This window comes from Oncorhynchus clarkii, unplaced genomic scaffold (genome assembly GCF_045791955.1).
Source record: "Oncorhynchus clarkii lewisi isolate Uvic-CL-2024 unplaced genomic scaffold, UVic_Ocla_1.0 unplaced_contig_6576_pilon_pilon, whole genome shotgun sequence".
In the NCBI taxonomy this organism is placed as follows: domain Eukaryota; kingdom Metazoa; phylum Chordata; class Actinopteri; order Salmoniformes; family Salmonidae; genus Oncorhynchus; species Oncorhynchus clarkii.
In genome coordinates this window covers 131825-156094 of record NW_027258031.1, presented here as the reverse complement: position 1 = coordinate 156094, position 24270 = coordinate 131825, and the positions used below count along the sequence as shown (strand labels likewise).

General features: G+C 48.3%; 3 protein-coding genes across 3 annotated transcripts; 1 reads left to right on the top strand and 2 right to left on the bottom strand.

Moving 5' to 3' along the window:
- The first annotated feature begins 1267 nt into the window (after positions 1-1267).
- Positions 1268-2017, top strand: LOC139394597 (uncharacterized). Its single transcript, XM_071142699.1, has one exon. The coding sequence runs from the start codon at positions 1268-1270 to the stop codon at positions 2015-2017; it is 750 nt and encodes a 249-aa protein (XP_070998800.1).
- Positions 2018-3007: 990 nt separating this feature from the next.
- Positions 3008-7197, bottom strand: LOC139394587 (protein NLRC3-like). Its single transcript, XM_071142692.1, has 7 exons — positions 7041-7197; positions 5010-6939; positions 4753-4926; positions 4503-4676; positions 4059-4232; positions 3698-3744; positions 3008-3561 (listed from the first exon to the last, which is right to left on the bottom strand). The coding sequence occupies exons 1-7, from the start codon at positions 7159-7161 to the stop codon at positions 3008-3010; spliced, it is 3174 nt and encodes a 1057-aa protein (XP_070998793.1). The 5' UTR covers positions 7162-7197.
- An 11856-nt stretch (positions 7198-19053) lies between these two features.
- Positions 19054-20539, bottom strand: LOC139394596 (uncharacterized). The gene is made up of 2 exons (XM_071142698.1): positions 20536-20539; positions 19054-19916 (listed from the first exon to the last, which is right to left on the bottom strand). The coding sequence occupies exons 1-2, from the start codon at positions 20537-20539 to the stop codon at positions 19054-19056; spliced, it is 867 nt and encodes a 288-aa protein (XP_070998799.1).
- Between the last annotated feature and the right edge of the window lie 3731 nt (positions 20540-24270).

Genomic DNA, 24270 nt, shown 5'->3' with positions numbered 1-24270 from the left:
TGGCTTTGAGACTGTGTTTATATTACTAAAGCAGAACACAGGACTGCCTATATCCCAGGATGAATGGTTGGTCAGTACACACCTGGCTTTGAGACTGTGCCTGACTCCTGCAGGTATGTAAAAGTAAGAATTGACATTATGACTTACCTCAACATGTTCACAAGTCTTACAGCTCTGAGGAATCCCTGAAGTCAAAAGTAGTTATTTAAAATGGACAATCTCATGTAATAATGAATTAATAATTATTAAATAGACTTGTAATAAAATGAATAAAACTAAGCAACAGTCTCAGAATGTACACTCATTAGCAGACCATAATCTGACATAAGTGTTATATTAATTAATGTTTGTGGAAGCAGGAAACAACATCGTTCTGGTCCGTGTTTTGTAGATGTTGGGGTCTGATTTCTGCTAGATCCTAGGATGATCTCTTCACTCTCTAACAGAGTGTCAGCCAAGAAGTTTAGCATCGTGTTACAAAGCTCTTAGTTGTTGCGGAAATCGGCCCACAATACCGTTTACTTTGTGCATCTACGTCATATCGCTGACAATACCTTTAAGTTTGTTTTGAACAAATAGATCATGATTGTGTTCCTTGCCTGGGAATCAAGTGTAATGATTGCTTTCATCGTATTTGGATTTTAAAACAATAAAATTAGTTTACTCACATTTCTCAGGTCCAGACTTGATCCAACACTCTCCATCATGGTCTCTGGTGTTCTCAGGTCCAGGCTTGATACAACACTCTCCACCATGGTCTCTGGTGTCCTCAGGTCCAGGTTTGATCCAAAACTCTCCATCATGGTATCTGGTGTTCTCAGGTCCAGGCTTGGTCCAACTCTCTCCACGATGGTCTCTGGTGTTCTCAGGTCCAGGCTTGGTCCAACTCTCTCCACCATGGTCTCTGGTGTCCTCAGGTCCAGGCTTGGTCCAACTCTCTCCACGATGTTCTCTGGTGTTCTCAGGTCCAGGCTTGATACAACTCTCTCCACGATGGTCTCTGGTGTTCTCAGGTCCAGGCTTGGTCCAACTCTCTCCACCATGGTCTCTGGTGTCCTCAGGTCCAGGCTTGGTCCAACTCTCTCCACGATGGTCTCTGGTGTTCTCAGGTCCAGGCTTGATCCAACTCTCTCCACGATGGTCTCTGGTGTTGGTAAAGCAGAAGGATAGACTGATTCAACTAAATATATTACATTATATTATTATTTTATTATTTAACTAGGCAAGTCAATAAGATAAGAACAATAAGAAAAATATCTTATTTAAAATGGCGGCCTACAACAGCCAGAACCTCCCCTACCCCAGACCCTCCCATACCCCAGAAACTCCCCTACCCCAGAAACTCCTCTACCCCAGACCCTCCCCTACCCCAGAACCTCTCCTACCCCAGACCCTCCCCTACCCCAGATCCTCCCCTACCCCAGAACCCTCCCTACCCCAGACCCTCCCCTACCCCAGACCCTCCCCTACCCTAGAACCTCCCCTACCCCAGACCCTCCCCTTCAGACCCTCCCCTACCCCAGACCCTCCCCTACCCCAGAACCTCCCCTGCACCAGACCCTCCCCTACCCCAGAACCTCCCCTTCCCCAGACCCTCCCCTACCCCAGCCAGATCATCCGCTACCCCAGACCCTCCCCTACCCCAGAACCTCCCCTACCCCAGACCCTCCCCTACCCCAGAACCTCCCCTATCCCAGACCCTCCCCTACCCCAGCCAGAGCCTCCCCTACCCCAGCCAGAACCTCCCCTAACCCAGAGCCTCCCCTACCCCAGCCAGAGCCTCCCCTACCCAAGTCAGACCCTCCCCTACCCCAGCCAGACCCTCCCCTACCCCAGACCCTCCCCTACCCCAGCCAGACCCTCCCCTACCCCAGAACCTCCCCTACCCCAGAACCTCCCCTACACCAGCCAAACCCTCCCATACCCCAGAACCTCCCCTACACCAGCCAAACCCTCCCATACCTCAGACCCTCCCCTACCCCAGCCAAACCCTCCCCTACCCCAGACCCTCCCCTAACCCGGACAACGCTAGGCCAATTGTGCGGGATCGAACCCTGGTCTGCGACACTCAGGATCCCTCAGGTGGACATTGCTTATAGATGTGAAGTCACCAGGTATCATGAGTTACATTCCCCCCTAGAGAAAGTCACCAGGTATCATGAGTTACATTCCCCCCTAGAGATGTGAAGTCACCAGGTATCATGAGTTACATTCCCCCCTAGAGATGAAGTCACCAGGTATCATGAGTTACATACCCCCCTAGAGATGAAGTCACCAGGTATCATGAGTTACATTCCCCCCTAGAGATGTGAAGTCACCAGGTATCATGAGTTACATACCCCCCTAGAGATGTGAAGTCACCAGGTATCATGAGTTACACACACCCCTAGAGATGTGAAGTCACTAGGTATTATGAGTTACCTTCCCCACTAGAGATGTGAAGTCACCAGGTATCATGAGTTACATACCCCCCTAGAGATGAAGTCACCAGGTATCATGAGTTACATTCCCCCCTAGAGATGAAGTCACCAGGTATCATGAGTTACATACCCCCCTAGAGATGAAGTCACCAGGTATCATGAGTTACATTCCCCCCTAGAGATGTGAAGTCACCAGGTATCATGAGTTACACCCCCCCCCCCCTAGAGATGTGAAGTCACCAGGTATCATGAGTTACATTCCCACCTATAGATGTGAAGTCACCAGGTATCATGAGTTACACCCCCCCCTAGAGATGTGAAGTCACCAGGTATCATGAGTTACACCCCCCCCCCAGAGATGTGAAGTCACCAGGTATCATGAGTTACACCCCCCCCCCCCCCCCAAGAGATGTGAAGTCACCAGGTATCAACCTCCACACACATACGTCCCCCTCATAAAACACTGAGATTGTGCCAATCCTAACTGTCTGTAGGTCCAACAGAACACATTAAAAAAACACCACTACTACTAATCTAACTGTAGAAATGATTCCATGGGAAAACAAATGATGAAACATTGCTATGACTCACCTCTGAATGTGTTGGTCATCTATCTGACACAGGGTCACTGAGGAGGAGGAGTAAACCCCAAATCCAGGATAGAGGGGTTCAGTGAATGTGGTGTGTTCTGTGTGAAGGTGTGTCAGTGTACCAGAGGAGGACACACTATAGAAGGACAAAGTACCAGCTGGCCAGTCCAGATACACTCCAACTCTGTGAGAATAACGACCAGAGATGGATCTGCTGACTCCAGCATGGATAAATTCATAAGCACTATCATAGCAGTATAAACACCAGGACTTCCTATTGAGTCCAATCCAACTGTCATCCTCCCGACCCTTCCTCTTCATTCCTTTGTACACCACACCAATGTCAGCCATGTCACCATCCCTCTCCACCTCCCAGTAATAACGACCTCCAGAAATTACTTCACTGCAGACAACTTGGCAATGACAATCAAATCTGTCTGGATGGTCTTCATAATGCTGCTTCTCCACCACCTGTGTCACCTTCCTGTTCCCCTCAGACAGTATCAGGTTTGGGTTTACTGTATTTGGGTCCAGGGTGAGATGACAGGCATCTGTAGATAAAAGGAGAGTTTAATCAAACCACATCTTCACATAAAATGTTGTTTTGTCGGAACAGAACAAGTATTGATTGGTTACTATGTTACTATAGTTCTGAGTATTCAGTTAATTAGGATTGAAGAGACTTACATTTCCTCAGCCCTGATTTCAGCCTGCACTCTCCACCATGATCCACACTGTAGGAGAAACAGGTTATTGACTGACAAAGACCTAATAAAGCAGTCAACATTTAAACCATATTGTTGTGTTCTGGTGCACTATCCCAGTTCATTACTATCCTACCTACTGCATACAGAACAGAGTAAAATTCATTACTAGAGACATACAGGTATTCTATCCTACCTACTGCACACAGAACGGAGTACAATTCATTACTAGAGACATACAGGTATTATATCCTACCTACTGCATACAGAACAGAGTACAATATGACTACACTACATATGACACAACCACTGCTCACACTATTAGGACATCTATTCTGACTTACTTCAGCTTCATCAGTTTATATGTGGGATCCACCAGAGCAGTTGAAAGCAGTCCCCCTGCAGAGTCTCCTGGGTGATTGTAGCTCAGGTCCAGCTCTTTCAGGTGGGAGGGGTTTGACCTCAGAGCTGAAGACAGAGCAGCACAGCCCTCCTCTGTGACCAGACAGCCAGACAGCCTACAGAGAGACACACAAACAGCTGTATAGGTTGATGTGCTGGTGTCAATCATCTTGTAGGACACCCATAAATTTGTCCATGACACAAACAATGTGATAAAAAATAAGATTTTCTGATAATTTGTTTTAATTGTTGTAAGCTCATTACCGACCGGACTGAAACAGCTGTACTCACCCCAGTGTGTGTAGTTTACAGCCTGGATCCTCCAGTCCAGCAGACAGCAGTGTAACTCAGCTCAGTACTGACCTGACTGAAACAGCTGTACATACCCCAGCGTGTGTAGTTTACAGCCTGGATCCTCCAGTCCAGCAGACAGCAGTGTAACTCCTGAGTCCTGCAGGTCATTGTCTCTCAGCTCCAGTTGTTTCAGTTGTGAGCTGGGTGAACTCAGGACTGAGGCCAGATCAGAACAGGTACCCTCTGTCAAACCACACTGACCCAGACTAGTGGGCAGAAGAGCACAGGATTAACAAATGTTCAAACACTCATAATAACTCATACTGAAGATATTTAACTCACACTAGTGTCTGTATGTTGCAGAGTGGACTGGTTAGTCCAACACAGAGCAGCTCCACTCCTCTGTCTTCCAGGTCATTGTAGCTGAGGTCCAGTTCTCTCAGGGGGGAGTTTGGTGTCTGCAGAGCTGAGGTCAGAGTCTCACAGGATTTATATGTGAGTTTACAGCTTTCCAGTCTGGAGAGAGGAGACAATATGTTAGATATACAAATCCTTCATTATAATGATACTGTATACATCAACTCAATAACAGAACTTACAGTGCTCTCTTGCAGAATTTCACTACTGGCAGCAACCTCTGATAACCTTTCTCTGATGTGTTGTATGTCTTCAGGTCAAACTCCTCCAGCACCTCCTCTGACATCAGTAACAGGTAGGCCAGGGCTGAACATTGGTCAGGTTTTAGCTCTGTTTCTGAAAGAGTTCCAGATTGCAGGGAGGTCTGCATGTCTTCAACTAGAGAATTGGCATCAAGTTCTTTCAGACAGTGGAACAAGTTGATGATCCTTTCTGGTGAGGATTCCTGGTTGATCTTGTCTGAAAGGTACCTGACTGTTCTCTCAACTGTTTCCTCATTGGTCTGTGTGGTACATCCTGTCTGTGTCAGAAGGCCTCGTAACAGATTCTGATTGGACGCCAGTGAGAGACCCAGAAGGAAGCAGAGGAACAGGTCCAGGTGTCCAATCTCACTCTTCAAGGCCTGGTCCACTGCTCTCCTGTGTAAGTCAGACAACTGGATTGACTCCTCTTCATCATTGTCATCCTTTTTGTCTTCATCGGAATCATCATCATCGGAATCATTGTCATCGAATGACGTCAACTTGTCAGGCTTCAACTTGCATGACCAGAATTTGAATCGGCTGTTTTCATAATAATCTTGACCCTTAGTGACTGCTTTGGGGGAGAAAACATTTTCCTTCTTGCCCAGACATGATTCTAAAGCATGCACTGCTGCTAGAAACTCCTGCATGCTCAGATGCACAAAGCTGTAGACCTTGTCTTGGTACAGCCCAGATTCTTCTTTAAAGATCTCTGTACACAATGCTGAGTACTCTGATGCCTCTGTGACATCAAGGCCACACTCTCTCAGGTCCTCCTCATAGAAGATCAGGTTGCCCTTCTGCAGCTGTTGGAAAGCCAGCTTTGCCAGTTTCAGGATCATCTCTTTGTCTGACTGAGACAGTTCCTTTGGGTTTGTCTCTGTGGCTTTGTTGTACTTCCTGTTCTTCACAATGATTTGGATCATGAAGTGTGAGTACATCTGGGTCAGAGTTTTGGGGACTTCATCCTTCTCTGCCTCTTTCAGCATCATCTCAAGGACAGTGGCTGATATCCAACAGAAGACTGGCATGTGGCACATGATGTGGAGGCTCCTTGATGTCTTCATGTGTTTGATGATTTCATTGGCCAGATTCTGATCTGTGATTTTCTTCCTGAAATACTCCTCCTTCTGTGGATCATTGAACCCTCGTACCTCTGTCACCTGGTCAACACACTCAGGAGGGATCTGATTGGCTGCTGCAGGCCGTGAGGTTATCCAGAGGACAGCAGAGGGAAGCAGATTCCCCTTGATAAGATTTGTCAGCAGCACATCAGCTGAGGTTGGCTTCGTGACATCACAGCATTTCTCATTGTTTTTGAAGTCTAGAGGAAGTCGACACTCATCCAGACCATCAAAAATGAAAACAGTTTTGGTTTCACCATCTTCAATGCTGTCAATCTCCTTCAGCTCTGAGAAGTAGTGGGAAAGAAGTTGCATCAGACTGTATTGGTCCTTTTTCAGGTTCAGATCACGGAAAGGAAGAGGAAACATGAAATGAATGTCCTGATTTGCTTTTCCTTCTGCCCAGTCAAGGATGACTTTCTGCACAGAGACTGTTTTTCCAACACCAGCGATTCCTTTTGTCAGCACAGTTCTGATTGGTTTGTCTTGTCCAGGTAAAGGCTTGAAGATGTCGTTGCATTTGATTGGTGTCTCTTGTGTGGTTTGTTTCTTGGATGCCATCTCTATCTGTCTAACCTCATGTTCATTATTGAGCCCTCCACTTCCACCCTCTGTGATGTAGAGCTCTGTGTAGATGTCCTTGAACAGACTTTGGTTTCCATGGTGTCCAATTCCTTCAGATATGTGTTGATACTTGTGTTTCAGTTTAGCCTTAATCTCTTGTTTGACTGTCAGCAGAGTTTGACCTGTAGGAAAACAATGAGAGTTGGGACTCATAAGTTAATGTGTGTGTTTTATAAGGGCCTTTGTACCCTACTTTGTGATATTGTATAAAACACAGTCTTACTTCTTCTGTCCAGAAGGTTGTGTGTGATCTTTAATACATCCTCACTGTCCAAACTCTCCACTTCCTTATTGTCATCTGGTAATGGTTCCTGGCTGAAAGCAGGTGGCTGATCACTCTTCATTGATAGCAGGCTGGTTGTAGGTGTCTCTGCTCTGGGCTTCTGGACACTGAACAAAACAGGGAGACAGATCACCTCATGCTGTCAATCTCTTTCAGCTCTGACAAGTAGTGGGAAATATGTTGCATCAGACTGTATTGGTCCTTTTTCAGGTTCAGATCACGGAAAGGAAGAGGAAACATGAAATGAATGTCAAATCAATACCTCATCTACTTCCTTTCAACAACACATATCTTTAAGAGAACTGTATATTTTACATTTAATCCCTTACCTCTTCGAACTGGTGTCTTGGGTAATTCTGGAGGCAGTGTTCCCCTCCTCTCTCTCCCCAATTAGACTAATTTTAGAGGCAGTGGTCCCCTCCTCTCTCTCCCCATATAGACTACTTTTAGAAGCAGTGTTCCCCTCCTCTCTTTCCCCAGAGAGACTCATTTTAGAGGCAGTGGTCTCCTCCTCTCTCTCCCCAGAGAGACTCGTTTTAGGTGTAAGTCACAGCTCACTCAGCTACAATAAGAGATAACAGAACAGTCAATATTTCTGAACATTGAAGAACCATTAACAATGACAACACATTTACTGTCTGTGGTCAAAGAGTTAAATCAGAGAATTAATGTTGCATTTAAACATACGCAGTCCAATATGTTATTAATTTGATTTGACTTGGATCCCGATAAGCTGAGTCCATAACAACAGCTAGTCTACCTGGTTGGATCCCCTGACTCCATAACAACAGCTAGTCTACCTGGTTGGATCCCCTGACTCCATAACAGCAGCTAGTCTACCCGGGGTACACACAACTAAAAGAACATTACAGTTTAGACTGAAAGACGGTAGTAGACATAATGAACATTTACCAAGGATACATTACAAACAGTTAAAATAGCTGGCAGGTATTTGTTCTATACCAAGTGTAAGGTTCTGCTTTTTCTTTGTGTTCTGGAACATAGCCCTGTTTCTTTGTGTTCTGGAACGTAGCCCTGTTTCTTTGTGTTCTGGAACGTAGTCCTGTTTCTTTGTGTTCTGGAACGTAGCCCTGTTTCTTTGTGTTCTGGAACGTAGCCCTGTTTCTTTGTGTTCTGGAACGTATCCCTGTTTCTTTGTGTTCTGGAACATAGCCCTGTTTCTTTGTGTTCTGGAACGTAGCCCTGTTTCTTTGTGTTCTGGAACGTAGCCCTGTTTCTTTGTGGTCTGGAACGTAGCCCTGTTTCTTTGTGTTCTGGAACGTAGCCCTGTTTCTTTGTGTTCTGGAACGTAGTCCTGTTTCTTTGTGGTCTGGAACGTAGCCCTGTTTCTTTGTGTTCTGGAACGTAGCCCTGTTTCTTTGTGTTCTGGAACGTAGCCCTGTTTCTTTGTGTTCTGGAACGTAGCCCTGTTTCTATGTGGTCTGGAACGTAGCCCTGTTTCTATGTGTTCTGGAACGTAGTCCTGTTTCTTTGTGTTCTGGAACGTAGCCCTGTTTCTTTGTGTTCTGGAACGTAGCCCTGTTTCTATGTGGTCTGGAACGTAGCCCTGTTTCTTTGTGTTCTGGAACGTAGTCCTGTTTCTTTGTGTTCTGGAACGTAGCCCTGTTTCTTTGTGTTCTGGAACGTAGCCCTGTTTCTTTGTGTTCTGGAACGTAGCCCTGTTTCTTTGTGTTCTGGAACGTAGCCCTGTTTCTTTGTGTTCTGGAACGTAGCCCTGTTTCTTTGTGTTCTGGAACGTAGCCCTGTTTCTTTGTGGTCTGGAACGTAGCCCTGTTTCTTTGTGTTCTGGAACGTAGCCCTGTTTCTTTGTGTTCTGGAACGTAGCTCTGTCTTTCATTTATGTTAATTGATTTCACCTCTGTTCGTTTCTCATCTGGTCTCATCAGCTCCCTATTTAGTTCAGTTCTTTCTGTTTGTATGTTTGTGAGGTAGTGTTTGATTTTTTTGACTTTCTACCTGTGTTTTACCATTTACTGCTTGTGACCATGATTCCTGCCTTCTGTGAATGCTTAATAAACATCTGCTGTGCTCTGCGTGTGAATCTTCTCCCTGAATATTCATTACCGCTCACCTAAAAACGGAATGGATTCAGCAGTGCTACTGCGGCGCCTAACCCAGCAAGAGGAGTTTATGGAGGAAATGTGCCATCTTCTCCGCCAGCCTATCCCTTCTCCTCTGATGCCAGGTATCGTAACCCAGCAAGAGGAGTTTATGGAGGAAATGTGCCATCTTCTCCGCCAGCCTATCCCTTCTCCTCTGATGCCAGGTATCGTAACCCAGCAAGAGGAGCTTATGGAGGACATGTGCCATCTTCTCCGCCAGCCTATCCCTTCTCCCCCTATGCCAGGTATCATAACCCAGCAAGAGGAGCTTATGGAGGAAATGTGCCATCTTCTCCGCCAGCCTATCCCTTCTCCCCCTATGCCAGGTATCATAACCCAGCAAGAGGAGCTTATGGAGGAAATGTGCCATCTTCTCCGCCAGCCTATCCCTTCTCCCCCTATGCCAGGTATCATAACCCAGCAAGAGGAGCTTATGGAGGAAATGTGCCATCTTCTCCGCCAGCCTATCCCTTCTCCTCCGATGCCAGGTATCGTAACCCAGCAAGAGGAGTTGATGGAGGAAATATGCAATCTTCTCCGCCAGCCTATCCCTTCTCCTCCGATGCCAGGTATCGTAACCGATAGCCTCCTTCGTGCATACACATGCCTGGAAAATATGACGGTTCACCTGGTAAATGTCAGGGATTTCTGATGCAATGCAGCAAATACATTGAGCACAACCCCACTAATTTTGCCATCGATAAGAGCAGGGTGGATTTTTGTTGTGTCTCTACTCACAGGCAAAGCCCCGGATTGGGCCACCGGCATATGGACTGCCAACAGCACAGAACTCAGATCCGAGACCTATTTCCACACGCTCTTCAAAGAGGTATTCATTCGATCACCCTCCCTCCTATAGGAGACCTCATAGAACTTCAACAAGGACGCAATTCAGCTGCCGAGTATGCCTTCGAGTTCCGCACCATGTCTGCAGGGAGTGGATGGAATCAGTCTGTTTTACTTGGCATCTACTGAAGAGGGCTCAACATGGAAGTTCTGGCAGAGCTGGCCTGTAGAGGTGCCCTTCAGGATTTAAATCAATACATTCGTTTCGCCATCGACCACCTCATCGCCGACCTCCGGAGAACAGGAACCCGAAACCTTCTCGTTCCATGATTCCGTCATCCTGTCAGTTTTCCAGAGCCCATGCAGTTGGGCCGTGCTCCTCTCCCGTGTATTGAACGTCAAAAGCGAATCCAAGAAGGGCTCTGCCTATACTGTGGAGGGAAAGATCATTTACTAAGGCATTGCTCTGTCCCCCCACAGAGAGATGAGAAGGGTCCCTCCACTGCCATGCAGGTAGGCGTGTCCTTTTTTCTAAATATCTCCTAGGACCAATTCTCCGTCCCAGTATTGATGACAGTGAAGGGGGTTACCAAGTCCGTAGAAGGCTCGATAGATTCAGGAGCAGCAGGTAAATTCATCGATCAACAGCGAGTGCAAGAGCTTGACATTGATCTAACACCTGTCACCCTCCCTTACGGATTAACACCCTGGATGGGCAGCCATTAGGCAAGGGCTTCATCACGCACCTGACCACAGAGCGTCACCCCTCCCTTAAGGATTAACACCCTGGACTGGTAGCCATTGGGCACGGGGTTCATCACGCACCTGACCACAGAGCGTCACCCCTCCCTTAAGGATTAACACCCTGGACTGGCAGCCATTGGGCACGGGGTTCATCATGCACCTGACCACAGAGCGTCACCCTCCAGATTAGAATCTTCCACACCGAAACCATTCAACTCATGGAACTCTCATTCCCCATATAGCCACTCATCCTCGGACACCCCTGGCTTTGTCATCATGACCCTGCCATCTCGTGGCAATAAGGTGAACTACTATCCTGGTCTTCTACTTGCTTCTCCAGTTGTCTCAGCCTACCCTGTAGAGCCACCACCATAGAGGACCCTGCCTCGGCAGTGCCACCCACCATACCATCTGCATACGCCCAGTACAGCAACGTCTTCAGCAAAGTCAAGGCCTCCACTCTGCCACCACATTGTCCAGGAGACTGTGCTATTGATTTACTCCCTGGAGTGTCCCCACAGAATGGCCATGTTTAACCCCTGCCTATCCCAGAAAATGAGGCAATGGAGAACTACATTGATGAATAACTCAAAAGGTTTCATTCGTCCTTCTTCCCCGACTGCGTCCAGCTGCTTCTTCGTTGGAAAAAAAGAACGGTGGTCTCCGTCCATATATTGATTATCGTTCCCTGAATGATGTCACGGTCAAGAACTCTTCCTTTGTACCCAGCAACCCTTGAACAAGTGGGCCGTGCCGACATCTATACTAAACTCGACCTGCGAAGTGCATATAACCTTGTCCGTATACGTGAAGGTGACGAATGGAAGACGGCCTTTATCACCACTCGAGGGCACTATGAACACCTGGTCATGCCCTACGGCCTTACGAACTTCCCCGCCATCTTCCAATCCTTTATGAACAAGGTTTTCCAGGATATGATCAATCGCTTTCTCATCATCTACATTGATGACCTCCTGATATACTCCTACTCCCTGAAGGAACACATAAAGCATGTGCAAAAGGTTCTTCAACGGCTCCTTGACCATAACCTTTTATGTGAAGACTGACAAGAGCGCCTTCCATGTGAGATTCCTCGGCTTCGTGCTGACACCTGGACGGGTCAGCATGGATGAGAACAAAGTCATCGCCGTCAGCAACGGGCCCAAACCGCTCCCCTCACTGCCCTTACCAGCCAAAAGACCCGGACCCTTCAATGGACTGATACAGCCCTGACTGCGTTCAGCCTGAAACGCCTCTTCATCTCAGCTCCTGTCCTTCTCCAACCTGATCCGACCCTTCCTTTCACCCTGGAGGTGAATGCCTCCAAAGTAGGAGCAAATACTCTCTCAGCGGATGGGAACACATTCCAAATCACAACTCTGGGCCTTCTTCAGGAAGTTATCCCCCGCTGAGAGGAATACGATGTGGGGAACAGAGAACTCCTCTCCATCAAGCTGGCTCTCGAGGAGTGGCGCCACTGGTTGGAGGGCGCACAACATTAACTTTCTTGTCCTAACAGATCATTGTAATATGGAATATATCAGAGGGGCCAAGAGGATAAACTCCAGACAAGCCTGCTGGGTTCTTCACACGCTTCCATTTTCATGTTACTTACATCCCTGGAAAGAAAAACGTACAAGCTGATGCTCTCTCTCGCCAGTTTGACCTTCCGACCAGTAACTATGACCCTACACCCATTCTTCCTTCTTGCATTATGGGACCAGTACAGTGGGAGGTTCACTCTGCCGATACAAGAGACCCAAACCTCAGACCAGGCTCCTCCTGAGACACCAGCTGGTGCAATGTTGTCACACGTCCTTGGGGTCAGGACATCCAGACATTACACGAACCACCGAACTTCTAGCCCGGAAATTCTGGTGGTCCACACTGGCATCCAACGTAAGGGATTTCTTACTCACCTGTCCAGTCTGTGCCCAAACCAAACGCCCCCCATCATCTTCCTTCTGGGAAGCTTCAACCTTTGCCAATCCCTCACAGACGTTGGTCCCACAAATCTGTTGACTTCATCACAGACCTTCCTGAATCGTCTGGCAATACCACAATCCTTGTCATAGTAGACCGTTTTTCAAAAATGTGTCGTCTAGGTCCTCTTCCTCATCTACCTAATGCCATGGAATTGGCGGAGTGCATGTTCCAGCAGGTGTTAAGGGTGTATGGGATTCCAGAGGACGTCGTCTCTGACCACAGGCCCCAGTTTGTCTCCCGGGTGTGGCGAGCCTTCTGTGACTGATTGGGGGTCGCCCTCAGTCTCTCCTCCGGGTAACACCCCCAGACCAACGGGCAGACCAACGTCTGAACCAAGAAATAGGGAAGTACCTCCGCCAACAATCTTCTGCCTCTCCACACAACTGGAGTCGGTATATGTCCTGGGTTGAATACGCTCAGAACTCACTCATGCACTCATCCCTCTACATTACTCCATTTCAGTGTGTCCTTGGTTAACAACCACACATGTTTCCCTGGGAGGTGGAGCCTGGTACTGTCCCAGCTGTCGACGACTGGTTTCGGCGTAGTGAGCGGGTATGGGAAACCGCTCACTGGCAACAGCAGGAAGCCTCTAATACCCAGAAACGCTTTGCTGACAGACGCCGCTCTTTCACCCCGGACAGCGTGTGTGGCTTTCTACCAGAGACATCCGGCTCCGCCTCCCCTGCAAAAAGTTCTGTCCTCGCTTAATTGGTCCCTTCAAGATAACCCATTGCATCAACCCTGTCACGTACATCCTCCAGTTACCCTGTCAGCATAAAATCTCCTCGTCCATCCATGTGTCTCTGTTAAAACTGGTCACCTACAGTCCTCTTCATCCTCCAGTCTACCCTGTCAGTATAAAATCTCCTCATCCTTCCATGTCTGTTAAAACTGGTCACCCACAGTCCTCCATCCTCCAGTCTAAACCCACAGTGCGCCCCCATGTGTCTCTGTTAAAACTGGTCACCTACAGTCCTCTCCATCCTCCAGTCTCAACCCGCAGTGCGCCCCCATGTGTCTCTGTTAAACCGGTCACCTACAGTCCTCCATCCTCCAGTCTCAACCCCCAGTGCCCCCCACCATTGAACATCAGAGGGGAACCTGCTTACGCCATACTGGCCATCCTTGATTCCAAACGCCTGAGAGGTCTCATCCACTACCTAGTGGACTGCGAAGGTTATGGGCCTGAAGACCGGGACTGGGACCCCGACCAAGAGGGGAGGGGCTAGTTAAAATTGTCCCTTTCCTAAATTAGCCATGGATTGAGAGAGGGATTCTAACTTGTGGTTTAACTTAATTCTTCATACTGGCCAATGATTATAATGGTGATTCTGATCCAACCATTTATTCATACAGTGTTCTGGCCTGAGAGGATAGACGTCAAATATGAAGCAAGATGTAGAAGGCTAATGTTAACTAGCTAAAGTTACCCATGAATGGAAGTTAGGCCGGCGAGCAAGCATTTTAGCCATGTAGCCTAGACAATGAACAAGAAAAATGTGTACTGTATGACAGAGTGATAGACCGTTTTGTCAACATGACAGAGAGGAGGATGTCATTGGTGTTTCTCTACGATTAGGGTGAGTCAACATGTTTTTTTTTCTACTTGTATGAACGTGCACACAGACATTAGTACCATGAACCATTCTTTTCAACGTGCAGTAACTAAATTAATAGTTTAGTGGTCCAGAAATGTCGGAAACATGAACTTGCTTGACCCTGCTGTAGGTCATGTAACTGTCTTTTAAATACAATATGCTTTGTGGACTTAACCGGACAGATGTTGCGCTCTGGTTCTGTGATAAAACAAAGGTGTGGTTGAATTCTTATTGTCCCGGGACATAGTAATTCTATATTAATAACAGTGATTTTACCCACGCACCGATACTGGTGTGACCTCATAATTGGCGTGGATGTAATGTGGACACCCCCGCTTTAGGCTTCTGTAGGACTGAACCGGCCAAGTTGATGTAAGAGCTACGGAATGTTTTAATTATAGGCTATGTCCGGGCGTTCTCCGTTTTTATATTTTTTAATTTGTATCATGTCATTCATTATCAGCCACTATCGAGAACCAGGGTCAGTAATACCCACGTACATTTATAACTGTCACTTGAGTGTTCGTTTCCTTCTAATTGTATCTTCCATTGTTGCATCATTCCATTCTGTTCACCTTTCTGTCCTCTGTCACGTCAGTGTAAGTTGTTCCTGAGGGTCGTTAGCATCAGGCTAAAGTTGTGCAACAATGTGGAACATATCGCCTGTTTTGAGTCATTATGGAACTCAGACCCCACGGAGCGGGTTAAACCTGTCGCCTGGTGCTCGGTTCGCGACGACTGGACCGTTGTCATACGGTTCCTTTATTAGTGAGAATTAGGGGTAGATGTACAGGACCCCTCCCTATTCAACCTCTATTGTACACCTTCCAATGTTTAATGTATTCAACTTGAATATGACAACTTTCAGGATGAATCAAACCGCTGTATTGTTTTATTCATCAATATATTTGTGTGAAAACGCTGTTGAATGATAACTGCAAGTGGGTGTTTACAGTGATTAAATTACATTTATTCAGCGCACGTAAAGGAACCACGCCTGCAAAGCCCGTTATGCAACTTAATAAGGTAAGTCTGAATATAAACTGATAAGAATTGTGTAGCAAAGGCGTGCACGAGAAGGGCGTAGTTGGAATAGTGCCCTTAGTGAATACACACATGCACTCAGTTTATCTCGCCCGCTGTACTGGGTTTTGCATTCAGAAGAAAGGCGTGCCAACAACCACTGAACCAGTGGGTAACATTACGCAACGGTGCACCGGCCAATTTATATCGAGCGCACAGCAGTGAGCAAAACGGACCACCACTTTCCTGATCGGTGTCGCCAGAAAGCATTTTCAACGTTGATTTAGCCATACAATCATACAATAGTTTCTATGCCCATTGTTGCACGTTACTTTCTCTTGACTGACTTGTCGAAACAGAGCGTTTTCTTTAGTGACAGCTTCACATAATTCCGAGTCATGTCTTCTAACGTAGTTTCATCATGCGGATAATGATCACGATAATGCCCTGTCAGACGCCTTTACCAATAATACTCTACCTCGTAGCCCTGTAGCCTACAACACCACATTGGATCATATTGATTAGGCTAATTAATATGAATCAACACCAATGCAAATAAGACTAAACTTTCCATTCTTGAAAGCTGAAATCTATGTATTGTATTGTATTAACTTTACAATTCTTCAGACGTCTTTCCCTTAAATCATCTGTCTCTTTATGAAAGCCTAGCTTCTCCACAACACTTTTCTACATTAAATTATAAAAGAACGTAACAAACCTCAGATGTTTTTGTCTTCTACCCGTAAAGTCCATTTCTTCCTCTACTTCCTTAAACATGGACTACCTGTGTTGGGACATGAGGTGGAGGGAGGAGACAGGGAGAGGTGGAGGGAGGAGACAGGGAGGGAGGAGAGGGAGGAGGCAGGGAGAGGTGGAGGGAGGAGAGAGGGAGAGGGAGGAGACAGGGAGAGGTGGAGGGAGAGAGAGGGAGAGGGAGGAGACAGGGAGAGGTGGAGGGAGAGAGAGGGAGAGTGAGGAGACAGGGAGAGGTGGAGGGAGGAGGGGGAGGAGGCAGGGATAGGTGGAGGGAGGAGAGAGGGAGGAGACAGGAGACAGGGAGAGGTGGAGGGAGGAGAGAGGGAGAGGTGGAGGGAGGAGGCAGGGAGAGGTAGAGGGAGGAGACAGGAAGAGATGGAGGTGGAGGTGGAACTGCTGCTCCAGTTTCAACTATTCTGCCTTATTATTATTCGACCATGCTGGTCATTTATGAACATTTGAACATCTTGACCATGTTTTGTTATAATCTCCACCCGGCACAGCCAGAAGAGGACTGGCCACCCCACATAGCCTGGTTCCTCTCTAGGTTTCTTCCTAGGTTTTGGCCTTTCTAGGGAGTTTTTCCTAGCCACCGTGCTTCTTCACCTGCATTGCTTGCTGTTTGGGGTTTTAGGCTGGGTTTCTGTACAGCACTTTGAGATATCAGCTGATGTACGAAGGGCTATATAAAATAAATTTGATTGATTGAGGGAGGAGAGGGAGGAGGCAGGGAGAGGTGAAGAGAGGGAGAGGTGGATGGAGGAGAGAGGAAGGTAGAGAGGCATAAGGGATGTACTGTAAAAGTAGTGCATTATATAGGGAAAAGGGTGTCATTTGAGGGTACGCACTCTATACACTGTGTAGTAACATAGGACCTTATAGATTATTCACAAAGGATCTGTCTCTCTCGCACGCACGCACGCACGCACGCACGCACACACACACACACACACACACACACACACACACACACACACACACACACACACACACACACACACACACACACACACACACACACACACTTCTTTACCAATGACTTGAGAGTGGCTGAAGGACATATAAGGAGCTGTTCAACCTACATTGATCTACCTGCCCGGGGACTACAGTTGAAAACTAGCTATCTGGCTAAATCTGTCACATTTACAGAAATATTGATTGGTGTGCAGAATCCCTGTCAAATACATGTAGTACATTCTGTGTCTTTGTATATACTGTGAATGTGAGTTGGTCTCTGATTACTGTGATTAGTTCAATGTAACGTCATCTACTATACATTCTAATCAGTCTGTTTTGGGTTTGCAAAATAATTGTATATCATTGGTTACCCTTCCTATCATGTTACCAACCAGATGTGACTGACTAGCTCAGTGGTTCCCAACCTTTCCCATTCTGGAGACCATCAAATCACCATCAAAAGCTCTTGAGGGCCACCATTCACGAGTCGCTGATATTTTTCCACATCAAATATATTGCGGGTTAAATTCTGTCAATAGGTGTTAATGTAACAAGTCCTGTAAAGAATATTATTATTATAAACTATTTGCATTGTGAAAAGGAAGGAATATATAATTTAATTATAATACTGTTAATCCTCCTAACTGTTATTAATATTGAATAATAAAATACTAAAATCTAAAAATAATTGTGGACTAGCTGCACCACCCCAACGGTTGGGACAGGTTGGGAACCACTGGTGCAGAGTCCTTTCTGTCAAATCAGGTCGTTGTGTCACACTGCCATCTCCTGGTAGCACTGCAAAACATCACCTAATTAAAGCAAATCAGGAAATAAAACATTTAACTGCACTTTTACTAGTTAGAATCTTAATTTATGGGCATGAATACTGGTATTAAGTGTAGACTTTACATGACATAAATATCAATAAACAAACCTATAGGTGTTAAATCCGCCCACTGTGGTGAAACAGGAAGTCCATTTATAAGGAAGTAGAGGAAAGAGTCTCTTATTATAGCGCAATGGTGCTGCTACAAGTCCGTTGGGTGGGGGGGAGCACGGTAAGAGTCCGTTGGGTGGTGGGGGGGGCAGGGTAAGAGTCCGTTGTGTGGTGGGGGTGGCAGGGTACGAGTCCGTTGGGTGGTGGGGGCAGGGTAAGAGTCTGTTGGGTGGGGGGGCAGGGTAAGAGTCTGTTGGGTGGTGGGGGCAGACTAAGAGTCTGTTGGGTGGTGGAGGCAGGGTAAGAGTCTGTTGGGTGGTGGGGGCAGGGTAAGAGTCTGTTGGGTGGTGGAGAAAGGGTAAGAGTCTGTTGGGTGGTGGGGGCAGGGTAAGAGTCTGTTGGGTGGTGGGGGCAGGGTAAGAGTCTGTTGGGTGGTGGAGGCAGGGTAAGAGTCTGTTGGGTGGTGGGGGCAGGGTAAGAGTCTGTTGGGTGGTGGAGAAAGGGTAAGAGTCTGTTGGGTGGGGGGGCAGGGTAAGAGTCTGTTGGGTGGTGGGGGCAGACTAAGAGTCTGTTGGGTGGTGGAGGCAGGGTAAGAGTCTGTAGGGTGGTGGGGGCAGGGTAAGAGTCTGTTGGGTGGTGGAGAAAGGGTAAGAGTCTGTTGGGTGGTGGGGGCAGGGTAAGAGTCTGTTGGGTGGTGGAGGCAGACTAAGAGTCTGTTGGGTGGTGGAGGCAGGGTAAGAGTCTGTTGGGTGGTGGGGGCAAGGTAAGAGTCTGTTGGGTGGTGGAGGGGCAAGCTAAGAGTCCGTTGGGTGGTGGAAGCAGTGTAAGCGTATGTTGGGTGGTGGGGGCAGAGTAAGAGTCCTGTCGTGGAAAGAGTCTTTTGGGTGGTGGGGAAAGGGTCTGTTGGGTGGTGGAGGCAGGGTAAGAGTCTGTTGGGTGGTGGAGGCAGGGTAAGAATCTGTTGGGTGGTGGGGGGGCACGGTAAGAGTCTGTTGGGTGGTGGGGGGAAGGCTAAGAGTCCGTTGGGTGGTGGGGAGTCAGGGTAAGAGTTTTTGTGTGGTGGAGGCAGGGTAAGAGTCTGTTGGGTGGTGGGGGGGCACGGTAAGAGTCTGTTGGGAGGTGGGGGTCAGGGTAAGAGTCCGTTGGGTGGTGGGAGCAGTGTAAGAGTCTGTTGGGTGGTGGGGCAGGGTAAAAGTCGGCTGGGTGGTGTGGGCAGGATAAGAGTCCGTTGGGTGGTGGGGGCAGGGTAAGAGTCTGTTGGGTGGTGGAGGCAGGCTAAGAGTCTGTTGGGTGGTGGGGGCAGGGTAAGAGTCTGTTGGGTGGTGGAGGCAGGCTAAGAGTCTGTTGGGTGGTGGAGGCAGGCTAAGAGTCTGTTGGGTGGTGAGGGCAAGGTAAGAGTCTGTTGGGTGGTGGGGGTAGGGTAAGAGTCTGCTGGGTGGTCGAGGCAGGGTAAGAGTATGTTGGGTGGTGGGGTGGGGAAGGGTAAGAGTCTGTTGTGTGGTGGTGGCAAGGTAAGAGTCTGTTGGGTGGTGGGGGTAGGGTAAGAGTCTGCTGGGTGGTCGAGGCAGGGTAAGAGTATGTTGTGTGGTGGGTGCGGGGTAAGAGACCGTTGGTGGTGGGGGCAGGGTAAGAGTCCGTAGGGTGGTGGGGGCAGAGTAAGAGTCTGTTGGGAAGTGGGGGCAGGGTAAGAGTGTGTTGGGTGGTGGGGGGCAGGGTAAGAGTCCGTTGGGTGGTGGGGGGACAGGGTTAGAGTCCGTTGGGTGGTGGGGGGGTAGGGTAAGAGTCTGTTGGGTGGTGGGGGCAGGGTAAGAGTCTGTTGGGTGGTGGAGGCAGACTAAGAGTATGTTGGGTGGTGGAGGCAGGGTAAGAGTCTGTTGGGTGGTGGGGGCAAGGTAAGAGTCTGTTGGGTGGTGGGGGGGGCAGGCTAAGAGTCCATTGGGTGGTGGGAGCAGTGTAAGCGTATGTTGGGTGGTGGGGGCAGAGTAAGAGTCCTGTCGTGGAAATTTCCTCTATTTACCAAATCATGAGAGCAAACCACACACACAAGTCAGAGTTAGTTATCAAAGTCCATCTTTAATTATATGAGCTCTATCACAACCCTGTGACTCTCAGATCAATTCAGTGTCTATCAATTAATTCTCTGAGAGTCCCTTACACATTGCAACTGAGAACCTTTATAGCAGAGACACACATATCCAGACAGCATTGGCTATAATTTATCGTTCAGCTTTGTCTCCTAACCTAAGTTATTTTCTCAAACTCAGAACCATAAACAAATCCTCTATATCAATAGCCATATATCAAATCTATCCTATCTTGACAAGATCACAGAGACACACTGACTGGCACACAGACATTGTGGAGCCAAGAGATACACGCTTGACCTCTCCCCTCTCTCCGGCCCAAGCAACTTAGTCTTGACATAGAACAGATACTGCAACCCCGCCACAGTATTATACAAAAATAACATTCTGATGAGAAGTAACTTACAAACATATGATGAATATAAAACATCTTACCCATGTTACCAACTAATTCTGATTATTCCCCAACAGTCCGCTGGTTGGTGGGGGTAGGGTAAGGGTCCGTTGGGTGGTGGGGGGGCAGGGTAAGAGTCTGTTGGGTGGGGGTGGCAGGGTAAGAGTCTGTTGGGTGGTGGGGGGGCAGGTTAAGAGTCTGTTGGGTGGGGGTGGCAGGGTAAGAGTCTGTTGGGTGGTGGTGGCAGGGTAAGAGTCTGTTGGGTGGTGGGGAAAGGGTAAGTGTCTGTTGGGTGGTGGGGGGGAACGGTAAGAGTCTGTTGGGTGGTGGGGGGAAGGCTAAGAGTCCGTTGGGTGGTGGGGAGGCAGGGTAAGAGTTTGTTGTGTGGTGGGGGAAAGGTAAGAGTCTGTTGGGTGGTGGGGTTCAGGGTAAGAGTCCGTTGGGTGGTGGGGGGCAGGGTAAGACTCCGTTGTGTGGTGGGGGAAAGGTAAGAGTCTGTTGGGTGGTGGGGTTCAGGGTAAGAGTCCGTTGGGTGGTGGGAGCAGTGTAAGAGTCTGTTGGGTAGTGGGGCAGGGTAAGAGTCGGCTGGGTGGTGGGGGCAGGGTAAGAGTCTGTTGGGTGGGGGCAGGGTAAGTGTCCGTTGGTGGTGGAGGCAGGTTAAGAGTCCGTTGGGTGGTGGGGGGGCAGTGTAAGAGTCCATTGGGTGGGGGGGGCAGGGTAAGTGTCCGTTGGGTGGTGGGGGCAGGGTAAGAGTTCGTAGGGTGGTGGGGGGCAGGGTAAGAGTCTGTTGGGTTGTGGAGGGGGGCAGGGTAAGAGTCCGTTGGGTGGTCGGGGTAAGGTAAGATTCCGTTGGGTGGTGGGGGCAAGGTAAGAGTCCGTTGGGTGGTGGGGGGTGGAGTTTAAGAGTCTGTTGTGTGGTGGGGGTAAGGCTAAAAGTCTGTTGGGTGGTTTGGGCAGGGTAAGAGTCCATTGGGTGGGGTGGCATGGTAAGAGTCCGTTGGGTGGTGGGGGCAAGGTAAGAGTTTGTAGGGTGGTGGGGGGCAGAGTAAGAGTCTTTTGGGTTGTGGAGGCAGGGTAAGAGTCCGTTGGGTGGTGGGGGGGCAGGGTAAGAATCCGTTGGGTGGTGGGGGGGGGCAGGGTAAGAGTCCGTTGGGTGGTGGGGGGGCAGGGTAAGAGTCTCTTGGGTGGTGGGGGCAGGGTAAGAGTCTGTTGGGTGGTGGGGGGGCAGGGTAAGAGTCTGTTGGGTGGTGGAGGGAACGGTAAGAGTCCGTTGGGTGGTGGGGACAGGGTAAGAGTCCGTTGGGTGGTGTGGGCAGGGTAAGAGTGTGTTGGATGGTGGGGGGGAGGCAGGGTAAGAGTCCGTTGGTTGGTGTGGGCAAGGTAAGAGTCCGTTGGGTGGTGGGGGGGCAGGGTAAGAAAGAGTCTGTTGTGTGGTGGGGGCAGGGTAAGAGTCTGTTGGGTGGTGGGGGCAGGGTAAGAGTCTGTTGGGTGGTGGGGGCAGGGTAAGAGTCTGTTGGGTGGTCGGGGTAAGGTAAGATTCCGTTGTGTGTTGGGGGTAAGGCTAAGAGTCTGTTGGGTGGTGGGGGCAGGGTAAGAGTCTGTTGGGTGGTGGAGGCAGGCTAAGAGTCTTTTGGGTGGTGGCGGGGGCAGGGTAAGAGTCCGTTGGGTGGTGTGGGGGCAGGGTAAGAGTCTGTTGGGTGGTGGGGGCAGGGTAAGAGTCTGTTAGGTAGTGGGGGCAGGGTAAGAGTCCGTTGGGTGGTGGGGGGGCAGGGTAAGAGTCCGTTGGGTGGTGGGGACAGGGTAAGAGTCCGTTGGTGGTGTGGGCAGGGTAAGAGTGTGTTGGATGGTGGGGGGGGGGGGGCGCAGGGTAAGAGTCCATTGGTTGGTGGGGGGGGGGGGGCAGGGTAAGAGTCCGTTGGTTGGTGTGGGCAGGGTAAGAGTCCATTGGGTGGTGGGGGGGCAGGGTAAGAGTCTGTTGGGTGGTCGGGGTAAGGTAAGATTCCGTTGTGTGGTGGGGGTAAGGCTAAGAGTCTGTTGGGTGGTGGGGGTAAGGCTAAGAGTCTGTTGGGTTGTGGGGGCAGGGTAAGAGTTTTTTGGGTGGTGGCGGGGGCAGGGTAAGAGTGTGTTGGATGGTGGGGGGGGGGGGGGGGGCAGGGTAAGAGTCCGTTGGTTGGTGGGGGGGGGGGGGGCAGGGTAAGAGTCCGTTGGTTGGTGTGGGCAGGGTAAGAGTCCGTTGGGTGGTGGGGGGGCAGGGTAAGAGTCTGTTGGGTGGTGGGGGCAGGGTAAGAGTCTGTTGGGTGGTGGGGGCAGGGTAAGAGTCTTTTGGGTGGTGGCGGGGGCAGGGTAAGAGTCATGTTTGGGTGTGGTAAATGAGGAAGTGTTCCATGCGGTCATCAGCAACAAACCAGCTTTGGTTTTATTTAGTTTACATTTTTCTCCCTGCTTATCATAGTTTTGTTTCTGTCCTGTTGTGTTCAAAAATACAATTCTGGTACAAACCCCCCCAAAACACTAATGTGTTGTTTGTTAAACTTTATTTTCTAGTTTATTTTATGCACTTTGAGGTTACTCTTTTAATCAAAATAATTATTATTGTTATTAATAGTATTATTCATTACCTGGGGCCTCATTTATTAATCTTACATTGCGCTAATCTGTGCCTAAAACATGCTGTGGATCATTTCCACAGAGTGTGAGATAACATGTATATTGATACATGTTATCTTGACAGTGTTCAGCCCCATGACCATGGTACGTACAGAACAGTGCCACGTGGTGGAATAGGGGAACTGCTATCGTGGTGGGGGGCAGGGTAAGAGTCCGTATTCAATATCTGACACTAGCACCTCTATTCAATATCTGACACCATCACCTCTATTCAATATCTGACACCATCACCTCTATTCAATATCTGACACCAGCACCTCTATTCAATATCTGACACCAGCACCTCTATTCAATATCTGACACCAGCACCTCTATTCAATATCTGACACCAGCACCTCTATTCAATATCTGACACTAGCACCTCTATTCAATATCTGACACAAGCACCTCTATTCAATATCTGACACCAGCACCTCTATTCAATATCTGACACTATCACCTCTATTCAATATCTGACACCAGCACCTCTATTCAATATCTGACACTAGCACCTCTATTCAATATCTGACACCAGCACCTATATTCAATATCTGACACCAGCACCTCTATTCAATATCTGACACCAGCACCTCTATTCAATATCTGACACCAGCACCTCTATTCAATATCTGACACTAGCACCTCTATTCAATATCTGACACTATCACCTCTATTCAATATCTGACACCAGCACCTCTATTCAATATCTGACACTAGCACCTCTATTCAATATCTGACACCATCACCTCTATTCAATATCTGACACTAGTACCTCTATTCAATATCTGACACTAGCACCTCTATTCAATATCTGACACCATCACCTCTATTCAATATCTGACACCAGCACCTCTATTCAATATCTGACACCATCACCTCTATTCAATATCTGACACCAGCACCTCTGTTCAATATCTGACACTAGCACCTCTATTCAATATCTGACACTATCACCTCTGTTCAATATCTGACACTATCACCTCTATTCAATATCTGACACTAGCACCTCTATTCAATATCTGACACCAGCACCTCTATTCAATATCTGACACAAGCACCTCTATTCAATATCTGACACCAGCACCTCTATTCAATATCTGACACTATCACCTCTATTCAATATCTGACAC